Below are 12,054 nucleotides of genomic sequence, written 5' to 3'. Positions count from 1 at the left end.
TACTACTCCTCAATATAAGGCTCAAAAGCGTGACGTTACCTGGCAGATAAAAAGGCAATGCAATGTGGGCTTTTTGGTCAACTGAAAAAATTGATTTACAGCACCAGCGCTCTGCGCTGTTTGTTTGTTCAAGTTCTTTTGTTAAGCTATCATAACGTGCTGCGTTATTAACTGTCACACTCCTTCCCACAATCGCTTCGGCAGTTTTTCTCATTTCCAAAGTGAAAGAGAAGCCAAGGACTCAAGGTCTCGGGATGAATAAAGATGCGCCAAATAGCCTGGATAGATGCCCCAACATTACTTAATATGCAATCGCTCAACACATGTTGACAGCACTTTCAGAGTGGGAAATTTGAAAAAAAACAAAATCTGAGTCCAAGCACGTGTGTTGCTTTTTCACAAGCCGAGTATGGTCGTGCCACTGACGTCAGCTGGCTGAGGGAAACAGATGAGAGGCGAGATCATCTCTCTTCACTTATCAGAGATTCATTTGGAGCTCATGGTGATTTAGCTCAGCGATAAACAAATGAACATGTGGTGCATATGAAGCAAAATAATCGCCAACCAATAAGTCACGTGTTCATATCGCTCTTGTCTATAGTCGCATCAACGTCATGTACGTCCACAAATATCATCATGGTGGGGCGTTTGCATTTACATTATACTGGTGTTGTGATAGTAACCTCAAGTCCTCCGTCTGTCCGTTGGTAGAACTGCTAGTGGAAATGGGCTGTGGAGCACAGCACATGATATGAATGTAGTTTAACGGCCAGCCTGTCATATCATGACACTCACTGCCTTGAAACCCCTGAATGTGCTTCACACATTCACACTGGAATTTCCTGTTGCTCCACATGCAGCGTATGCCTACTGCATAGCTTTTTATGTACACACACAGGATGTGGGTTGTAAATTGGAAACTCAATTGGTGACACTCGCACACACGCACGTATATATATATATATATATATATATATATATATATATATATATATATATATATACAGTATATACACATACAGTGGTACCTCGGTTCTCGACCACAATCCGTTCCAGACGGCCACTCGAGAAGAGAAATCTGAATCTATTTTTCCCGTTACATTTAATGGAAAAAGAAATGATGCGTTCCAAGCCTTAAAATAGTCTTTTGTAGGAGTGAATGTAGAGTGTCTGCTGCAGGTGCGCTGTTCCTCTATGTGTGTGGCCGCTGCATGTGGGAGGGGTTGCCGAGTGAGTGACGTCTCTCCAGAAGTGAAGAGGTGCCCGGTGCGTGTCCAGCTCTGAATGTGCACTTCTGTGCAGTTTGGCTGTGACAAAGTCATAAACCAAGTAACGCTCTGTCCCAGACTCGCCTCATCCCTGTCCCAGCTCCAGCCCACAACAGGACATCAAACCCTGGAGTGTTGAGAGCGAGCACCTCCCCTGTGACACTCTACCACGGTCCAGTGTGGAGACAGGAAAGGTTTTACACCTCAATATGAAGAAAAAACAGTCAGTAAATGTAGCTAACGGGACATGGCTGCATACAGAGGCTGTGTTATACACAATAAAAAAGCGCGTCGTGGGTCAGCTGATCAGTCCACACATGTTATGTTTCTTCCGGCTTTTTTCGGGGGCGTTCGAGTTTTGGATTTTTGTTCGAAATCAGAAGCAAAAAAATCTCTAAATTTTTGTTCGAACTCCGATTTGCTCGAAGTCCGGGACGTTCGAAAACCGAGGTACCACTGTGTGTGTGTGTATATATATACCCTATTTAAACTAAAGCTCTTTTAATGTCTTCAAAATATTTGTATAAGATTTTCAATTTCATAATATTAAATTAAATTATTTTGTTGTAATGCATTAATCGTAATAATGTTGTAATTAATAAATCTTAATTAACCTGTTAAAGTCCCACCGGTAATATATATATATGTATATATATATATATATATATATATATATATATATATATATATATATATATATATATATATATATATATATATATATATGTCTTACACTTGGCCATTACTACGGCAAGTGCACTGTCAAAGTCAGTGAGAAAATGAGAACAGTCAGACACATGTATGTGTCAGTAATCTCAGGAGTCCTAAGCATGTTCTGTTCCTCTGCAGGAGAAGTGTCACCAGTATTGGCCAGCCGAGCGCTCGGCCAGGTACCAGTACTTTGTGGTGGATCCCATGGCGGAGTACAACATGCCCCAGTACATCCTCAGAGAATTCAAAGTCACCGACGCCAGGGTGAGTCACGCCACCTCTATCGGCCTCTTGACGGTGATGTCAGCGAAATGATCGATGCCAACGTGCTTCCCTTCAGGACGGCCAATCACGGACGGTTCGTCAATTCCAATTCACCGATTGGCCAGAGCAAGGAGTGCCAAAGTCAGGGGAGGGGTTCATTGATTTCATCGGCCAAGTGCACAAAACAAAAGAACAGTTTGGCCAGGACGGACCGATAACTGTGCACTGCAGGTAAGCATGTGTCAAGCTCTGGTCTTTATTGGGAGGGAGGTTTGGATGGTGGGACCTCTGGAGATACCAGGTCGAAGAGGAAGAGGGGTGAAACAGGAGGATATGAAGGAGATAGGGGAGACAAGAGAGGACGGTCTGGATAGGTACAGGTGGAGGAGGGTGGGTAAACAGATGCCAAATAAAGTTTGAAATTGTTTGTTCAATTTGACGTTTCTCTCTGCCAGACTTCCAACACAAGTGCCTTTTCCTGCAGTCTCAGGTTATTGTGGATATGAATTTCCTCTCTGTGTTTAACTCCTGTCCTCAGTAATACGTGCCTCGCTACCACTGAAAGGGTAAGGGAGTTCTCGACATTGTGTGGAGGCTTCGTACAGAAAAATCCTTCCCTTAAAAACTCAGATCCGATGACATCATAGTTATAATAAACCTGCTTCAGCTCCCTCGGCTGTGGGGTTGCACGGCATAAATCAAATTAATCCGCCTGTGCAGTCGACATGTCTTGCACCTCTAAATAAGTCATTTTATATGAAACAAAAGAGCCAAGCATGTCAAGGCCTCTGCGCAGTGTCCAGCCCCTGTGGCCTGAGGCATCATTTGAGAATGTCTATTATTAATGGCCCACCAATGCTCCATAGCGCCGCATGTCTTTCCTGATTTTGTCTGTCGACTACCGCCTGCGAGGTACAATAGAAATGAGCGAGTGGAAGTGGTGGAAACGGCTCAGATATTTGGTATCTCCCGGGAGAGCAAGGAAAGGACCTGGTGAGGGGGAAGTGTGGACCTCTTTGGTCGTCTCTTTTATTATTTCTGCTGTGAAAAACCAGTCACAGGTCCCATAATGCACTGCAACATGATCATGAATTCAGTGAGTTAATGTGCCCCCCTTGTGTGCAGTGCGGGAGTGGGCAGAACTGGAGTGTTCATCACGTTGAGCATCGTGCTGGAGAGGATGAGGTACGAGGGAGTGGTGGACATTTTTCAAACGGTCAAGATGCTACGCACACAGAGACCTGCCACAGTTCAAACAGAGGTAAAAGACTACACATCTACTGAGTAGTGATGGGCAGATGAGGTGTCGTGAAACTATTGAAGGGTTGATGAGAGACCCTCAGAGGCCACTAGATGGCGCTCTTGGCTTAGAAGTGATGCAAGGTTTCATTGAATTAGCTGTTCAAGTCCAAACATTTAACAGTGCCATCTGGTGGCCTCTGAAAATCATGACACTGTTTCATGAAACCTCATCAACCCTTCAGTTCTGTCATGAAGCCGCATCCTCCCATCACTACTGTTGAGGCCGCTTGTTTAACTTGTTTGTCGGACCTCCTCAGGACCAGTACCAATTCTGCTACCGAGCCAGTCTGGAGTACCTGGGAAGCTTTGATCACTATGCAACATAAACCCAGTGGCCGCCTCTCACAGCGCATCATCCGCTAGTGACCAAGCGCACTACGCCGTGATGTGTTTTGGAAGATTCGGCCATGACATGCAAAGTGAGCGGGGACCATCAGCTTGTCCCAGAAACAGCACCACTAACTGAGCCATAGCAACCTGCTTGACAAGGGTGTCTCCCTCCTTCTCCCTCCACCTCAAAATTGGTCTTGGAAAAAAAAAGCGACTTTTTTCATTCAATTCCGTATGTATTTCTATTTGTTTGTGTGCTATTTTGAGCACCCAGGTTACATTGTTGTGGAACTCAAACCTCATGCACCACCAGTGTAGCATCACCAACCTGAAACTAGCGTTTAAGCCGACACAAGACGTTTTGTTTTCGTCCGTCTTTAGCATATATATATCGAGAAATATATATATATGACTGGAACTGTGTGTGGGGGAGACTTGAGCGCCTACAGGAGACTGTGCACGAGGAACCCACAGTATTTAAGAATCTCAAAAGAAGATCAAGTGGAATTGTGTTTTGAAACAGACTGACGTTTCCTATGAAGGAGAACCATGTTTCTATACTATAGTAATAAAGACACCAGTTAGACCTTATGATTCACAATAACACATAAGGGAAATTTAAATGTATACCACAAGATATTTAGTTTTTTTAAAAGAAATGTATCGACGTGAATTGCTTTTTTAAGATGGAAGTGACTCAATATCCTGTCTTCTTTTTTTTCCCCGTGTACAAGCATCATGGCGGTTTTCTGTTTCATTCTTTTCTCCCATTCCCTTGCTTTTCTTTCATTTCCTGTTATAAGTGTAAGGGTTTTGCTGTTGCTGTGCTGTTCAAAAGTGTACAATCAAAACTGTCGTGGAAGATGTTCACTGAGAAAAGGACCACCTGTAAGTGTCCCGTTGCCTCCACTCTGGTTTTAAAGGCGCACACTTGTGCATGCATGTCAGAACGTTTTTGTTTTTTTTTCTTTTAGTGTAAAATGAAAAGTGCAGCATTAGGAAGACCATACATACATATGTTTTACGTGTAGACGATAGAAAGATGATTCACAGATTCATATTCACTGAATGGAGATTTAAAAAAAAAGGAAAAAAATAGAAGAAGATGTATGTCCAAATAAGCTTCACCAATATGTCTCAAACAGGGAGCGGAAGTGGGATGTACAGGACGGGGGTTTGGGGGACGCAGCAATTTTCTCACTGGAACGCTCACCTCTGACTCGGCTCTCTGTCTGATTGTGTGCAATAAGTAGATTTATTTTATATTTTCTGTGTCACGGCAGTCAGATGCCCTTCTGATGACGACGTCCAGCGATGTGTCTTTTTTTCAGACACCAGTCAATTTATCTCATGAACGGAGGCATTTGACCTTTGACCTCTGAGGAAGTAGAGCTCTTTCTTGTGTCGCGGTTCTCGTAGATGATGTCATCCTTTTAGGCAAACAGCGAATGATCCGTCATGTTTCTCAACAGCATCTGAGTATTTTATTTTTAGATTTCTAGTGCCTTATATTAGACGCCTATTTTGATAAAGTTATTTTCAAAGATTTTCGTTTGTGTGTATTGTATTATATGTATGTATACTTGTGTGTGTGTGAGAGTTGTACGTATGTCTGTACTTTTTTTTTTGTCGAGTATTTTATGTTCATTTAGTTCAGATTTTGTTGAAGAAGTTGGAAAGTATGATGAAATATCAGCAGCAGCATCACACGTATCAAAGTAAAGACCTGTGGATGGACGGGAAGTTCTATTCGGCTGGATGATCAGATCACATGTAACAGCTTGGCCAGTTATTTGCTTAGTTTCTTTCAGGGCCACTTGTATAAGCTTACTGTTTAAAAAAAAAAAAAACGCTTTCTACAGACTTAGTTTCTGTGTCAAACTAAATAGTAGAAGTTCTGCTTGTCAAAAAAAAAAAAAAATGATAATAAGGTACTAACCCCTCACCTGAGACAGTCATACTGGATGCATGAGTTTTGTCTGACGTCCGTGTGCATTTCCTTTAACGTCAAGAGGCTGAGAAAAGTTTCGGTGCTACTTCAACAATACAAATCTTTCTCTTTTTTTGGTATCACTATTAATGCTTGACCATGTAAGGCATCGTTGGCTGTTTCCCACCTTTCTGTGGTGTCCCAGTTGCAGTTTTTGTATGCATGGTACCACTTTTGAGATGTCCCCTCGGTCGCACCAGTTATGGGAAGACTTGCACTTTCTATCTTTGTACTATGCACTAATACGAGTATGGTTTTATCTGTTCAACCCGCCCGACCCCAAAAGGAAAGAGGTTTTACTTGAACTCAGTCAAGAGGGATCCTGTTCAGCTCACACGGTTGTGTATATGTAAATAACACAAAACACAGAGAGTAACTGATGATGATGAAAAATAAACAGAAGTATATGCTAAAGAGGGTATAGAGAGTGATATGATATCAATGGATGCACCTAAAAAACACTTTATGGCACAGCAGTACATGCAATACATCACATTGTGGCTTTGTCGTACCACAAAAAGAAGTTTCACGACTTTGAAAAGAGTGTTCTATCGACCCTGTGCCCACCCCCCGATGTATCATCTAGATGGATAAAACTGGAGTTTATAAATTGTATAAAAAAAAAAAAAAAAAACTATGGTGTGTTATTTGGACTGGTTATTTTTTAACTGGTCTGTCAATGTATTTTGTTTGTTTCTGCTCCAAGTCAACAAGTGCTTTTTATTTTCTTACATCGGTTCTCGGAGTGTGTGAAAACAGGTCTGTATGGATTTATGTTCTTTGTCGACACAGGTTTTATTTGTTACAAATAAACTTAAGTAATAATTCCTCCTCGTCCTGCTGCTCTTTGTGTTGTGCAACTGGCAGAGAAAAAAAACGTAAATCCTTGTTGGAACTGATCTTATAAAGATGAATTTGCCTCCAGGGCTCGTAACGCTGGATCCTCGCTCCGCTAGCCACCTGCATGTCTCCCCTCACCTTGACCATAAATCTCCTCTCCGGCCTTCCTCTTCTCCTTTAGGCTGCCGCTGAGTGAATGAATAGGACTTTGCTCGGGTTGCATTTTTGCTTTCACGCCGCCACTTTTCATCCTTGAGCTGCAACCTATGCACACGCAGCAAGGACAGGGTCAGCATGAGCGTGAGCAACATCAGAATGGCTTGTTGAGCGTTGAACTCTTCATTCAAGCCTCCCACTGTCTTCTGAGGCAGCCAGACACCCCTCGATTCCTGAGATAAAAACTGGCCCAGTCAGCACATCCTTTTGAGAGCGCTGAGAGCCATTTTGGCCAATTTTCAGCCACTGAACTTAATGCTTGGCTGCATAACTTTCAATGCAACCCCAAATCTGTTTCAGCACCACCTACTGAGCTCGGAAAATGGGGACACTGATTCATGAAACCTCATCAGCCCGTTTTGGAGGTGCACCTGAACGGAACGCTTTAATCCAAAGCTAATCCAGCGTGTACAATGCCCTGTCACCTTGGTGCCCACGAAAGATGGCGGGGGGAGATGACTGACTGTTGGTTGAAAACCTAAACAAACACCCAGGCGCTTGCTTCTGAGCACACGATAAGAAAAAAGCCTCACTCGATCCCAAGCGCTCAAAGGAAGACTCATGTATCGCCAACAGCAGTGCAATGACTTGAATGCGTATTGTACTATTTGTCGCTGTTACGTGGAACTCAGTAGCATAGGAAATGGGGGTGCTGAAACCTGCCACTTTATTTTTCCCCCTCTTCTTTAACACACATTTCTTGGTACTTCATTGTTGTAGACTCTACAATAATGAAGTACCAACCACGTTACACTACGATGTACAGTAACGTGGTTTGCCATCTAGTGGTTACAATTACGATGACGTGAAGAAGCTTTCACACGGTGCGTCATCGAGACCGGAAGTCGCCATGTTGGAGACACTCAGTAAACAAAGCGGCTGGATGGAAGACAGATAGATAGATAGACAAACAGAGACAGACAGACAGATAGATAAGATAGATAGATAGATAGATAGAGGCAGACAGACAGATAGATAGACAGAGACAGCTAGATGGATAGATGGATAGGTACATAGACAGAGACAGACAGACAGACAGAGACATAGATAGATAGACAGACAGACAGACAGACAGACAGACAGACAGACAGACAGACAGACAGATAGATAGATAGATAGATAGATAGATAGATAGATAGATAGATAGATAGACAGACAGACAGACAGACAGACAGATAGATAGATAGATAGATAGACAGACAGAGACAGACAGACAGACAGACAGACAGACAGACAGACAGACAGATAGATAGATAGATAGATAGATAGACAGACAGACAGACAGACAAACAGACAGACAGACAGACAGACAGACAGATAGATAGATAGATAGACAGAGACAGACAGACAGACAGACAGACAGACAGACAGACAGATAGACAGACAGACAGATAGATAGATAGATTATTATAGTAGATAGAGTACTGTAGGGGAAGAGAACACAGATGAATTTCCCCCCTGTGGGACTAATAAAGGCTCTCTGATCGAATCGAATCATATCGAATCGAATCGGAAAAACAGATTAATTCAAGGAAAACTACACAGCTAAAAAGACATCTATAGCCTATAAACCACTCATTCGAACTACGAAGTCACAAAGAACGTACACCTTTTTAAATCAACCGAAGTTGAGCCTTGTGTGCTTGAAGAACAGAGCGTCGCCACTGTCTGCTAAAATATGCCCTTTACTTCAGAGGTTCCTTTGCCTTTTTCAGCAGGAGTTGTGGAAGCTTTCTGGCTCTTCGGGTCATCATTGATCCAAAGTGAGGAAGTAGGCTTGTGTGAGTCTCCACCGTCACATAAACAAACATAACTGTATTCAAGGGCCAAGTCCTTGGATACAGTTTGGGCTACTAACATTGAAAACCAGCTGTTCTTTGAAAATGTCTTTGTTGGCCAACATGTCATTTCAGCAGTTGCACAACAACAAGATTATATGTCCATTTTGGTGCTGTGGAAATGGAGGTGACCTCAGCATTTGTACACCTCTTAAGGAAACGTCACACAACACTGTTGCTCTGTTACATAGCTCAGAGCTGCCAGCAGGGGAAAATATCTTTGGCTCAGTAGCACGTGATTCCATGATAGTTATAACCTTATTTCATGATAGTTATCATGTTCATATCATATCATATCATATCATGATATAATAGGAGTAAAGTGAGGCTCTAGTATGTTTTCTCTTTGACAATATTCGGCGTTTTATATATATATATATATATATATATATATATATATATATACAGTACAACAGTATATATATATATAGTACAACAGTGGATGAATCTCAACCATGTGTATCACTTCAGTTGTCAGATCCTTCACATGTCACATCCAATCATATATATTAAAACAAAGAAGGACGTTAATGAGGTTGTATTTAAATAAACCGTAATAAACTTGACCGCTGCAACTCTCAATGATAATAAGGTAAGTGATGTTTGTATTCCACAAACGTAGGAATACACCTATTAAAAGGCTCATTTCCGCTTCTTGAATTTAAACTTTGTATGTACATCAGGAAAACACATGTTGTCGACAGGCGAGTGTAGGAGACATCACTTGGCGTCTCACATTCCTGCCTGAGAAGATACACGCAAGAACTTCAGGACTGTTCACCTGTAACAGTGACCACCTGGTCCCGCATGATCTCGCTGACCATATGGGCGGCAAAATGCAGCCATTATCATTGGCATAACATGCTACTGTCATGAAATAATGTGATGAGAATGATGAAGTAACATGATAAGTAACATAAATGAACATGATACTATCATGGAATGAAGCGATAAGTATGATGAAATGACATGATGCTGTCATAAAGTAACATGATACTACCATAAAATAACATGATATTATCATAAAATAACCATCATCAAATAATCATCATCAAATAACGTGATATTATCATATACATGTCCAAAAATGTTTCTCCCTCGTGGCACCTCTGAGCTTCAGTGAATCACAGGCCTCTCTTCTTCCTCACGAAGAGAATATGTGTGCAACTTTTAAACATATGACATGAGTCAAGACATGAATAACACACGGCGTTACATAAATAGCAATCCATCCATGGTCACTATAATATTAGTCACTATGTTCATGACCTGTCAGTATGAACTCACACGTACACAGAGGCTGGTCAGGAGCTCCTCTACGCAGAGCAGCAAGTTCAGTGGACGTGCTCCGCCAGTGTCTGCAGCTGCGAAAGACAGCAGCAACAAAAACCAAAAGTTTTCCTGTCAAAGTTCAATGAGAGACTCAGAGGGGCACCTCGGGCATCTGGTGGTTCTCGGGCAGCTCAACCCAAACCAGTGTGTCAAGTCAAAGCGCTGTGCGTTTATGGATTTAAACAGCACTATTATCTGTAACATAGAAAGCGCTTGGCGAACATGAAAAGACGACTGGCGGCACAGAAACGTGACAATGCCAGCTTTTTTAATGTCTGGCAATGAAAAAGTTCGAACACGGGCGCCTTTAACTGGCGCCACACTCTATTCATGCATTTAATCTCCTCCCATTCAGAGGCAAGAAAAAAAAAAAACAGGCCATTTCCATTTTAAATTCCAGTGTTTTTTACACAGCAGTTTTCTGAAACAATGTTCAGGCTTTCTGATGAGCATTCCAGTCACACAGCCGTAAACTTTGGGCGTTGTTAAATCCATATTGGGAGGCAGATTGGGGCTCAAGTCAGCAGTGAGAGCTGCGACTGAAGGGCTTTTGTTCATTCATGTCTGACTTGCCATTGTAAAAACACAGCAAATTATCTTTCAATGTCTCTACCAGGCTGTGCAGGCTGTTTTGCTTTGGCTTCAGAGCAGAACATTCCTAATCAGTTTTCCCCTTTTGTCGAAGCTCTGGTGAATTTAGTCATCGGCTCAATCCCCCCCCTTAAAGTACAGCTGGTCTTTTAGAGCTGTAAGCTTTAAATTTGAGCTGAGAAAATGTGTATTTTTCATCATGCTGTCACACGAGTCCCACTGAGGCCACAGGTTTTCCTGGCAACTTGAGCCAGTGAGCAGCTCTGAAACAGTTAACTGGGTTTATTCTGTGGATCTTTTTGTTTTTCAGAGTCGTCTTCTTTTACCTGTTACCTTCATTTCTGACATTCTTCATCCGTCATGTCCCTTGCTCCATCTCCTCTCCCCGGGTTCACACCATCTGAGTAAGGCCTCCCCAACTCTTCCCAAACTTCTTGACATGTTCCTCAGTTTGACCCACCTCTAACTGTCCATGTCACACTACTAGTCTGCCACTTCTAACCCTGCTTCCTGTCTTTGTCTGCTGATGTTCATTCCTCTGCTTCCGTTCAGTCTTTACTCTCCCTACAGAACACTCAATCATCAGCAAACATCATGGTCTCTGGAGACTCATACGTGCAACTGGAGGAAGGTTCAATACTTCTTACTTTTTTAGCCAGGAGACCACTCGAAACAATGACAACTGGAGCATAACATGCATGACTTGCCATTTTAAAAGCCATAAAACAAATTTTGTGGATGTGAGGTGTCATTTCTGTTTCACATCAGCCTATAATTTGACTTTTTTTTTTCTAATTTTAGGGTTGGCTGCCACAAAAGCATTAATATTAGACACTAATATTCACATTTTATGCACAAATGGAAGCATTTAAAAAAAAAAAAAAGAAATTTGGGAGGTTATTTTTCACTTGAATGATTCCGCAAAATGAAATCTTCACAGTCACATTCAATTTATAATGCAGCAGGAAAGTCTGATTTTGTTACAGATTTTTCTTCCCCTCAAATAGATTAGAAATCAAATCTAAGAGATCACGTGTTTGCAGTCTTTGTTCAATATGGATGTAGAGGCTCCGGGAGCAAGAGCAGCAAGTCTGTTTGCCTCTGATGCCACAGGCACTAGTGGGCAGTTTCACCCTGCAGCAGCTCCACCAACTTGGATGGGAAGCCTCAGCGCGTCCCTCCACAGGCAGGGACACTCACCCGGTATCAAAGTCAAGCCTGTGCCATCATTTATCCTGCTTCTTTAAAGGCTGTGAAAGCATCTGTCATCATCACCAGGTGTTGGGTGGAGGACTCAGATCACGCAAACCACTTTCAACCATTTTGAGATGAGACTTGACTAGTACAATTCAGAGCCAGTGTAGCACTCTGA

The 12,054-nt window shown here is 42.2% G+C and overlaps 1 protein-coding gene across 28 annotated transcripts in view; it reads left to right on the top strand.

The window, feature by feature from the left end:
- LOC128754658 (receptor-type tyrosine-protein phosphatase delta-like) overlaps nt 1-6,676 on the top strand; it is a 191,454-nt gene extending 184,778 nt beyond the window's left edge. For 20 of the 28 annotated variants that reach the window (XM_053857437.1, XM_053857430.1, XM_053857436.1 and 17 more), the window contains 4 exons: nt 2,118-2,243; nt 2,320-2,474; nt 3,369-3,504; nt 3,803-6,676. In XM_053857437.1, coding sequence (XP_053713412.1) covers nt 2,118-2,243; nt 2,320-2,474; nt 3,369-3,504; nt 3,803-3,871 — 486 coding nt within the window. In that variant the 3' untranslated portion in view covers nt 3,872-6,676. The remainder of the gene's footprint in view (nt 1-2,117; nt 2,244-2,319; nt 2,475-3,368; nt 3,505-3,802) is intronic. The other 8 variants (XM_053857447.1, XM_053857443.1, XM_053857444.1 and 5 more) reach the window with 1 other exon arrangement.
- The last annotated feature ends 5,378 nt before the right edge of the window (nt 6,677-12,054 follow it).

This window comes from Synchiropus splendidus, chromosome 2 (genome assembly GCF_027744825.2).
Source record: "Synchiropus splendidus isolate RoL2022-P1 chromosome 2, RoL_Sspl_1.0, whole genome shotgun sequence".
NCBI classification, from domain to species: Eukaryota; Metazoa; Chordata; class Actinopteri; order Syngnathiformes; family Callionymidae; genus Synchiropus; species Synchiropus splendidus.
Note: the sequence above shows the minus strand (reverse complement) of the source record. Positions and strands in the feature narration are given on the sequence as shown.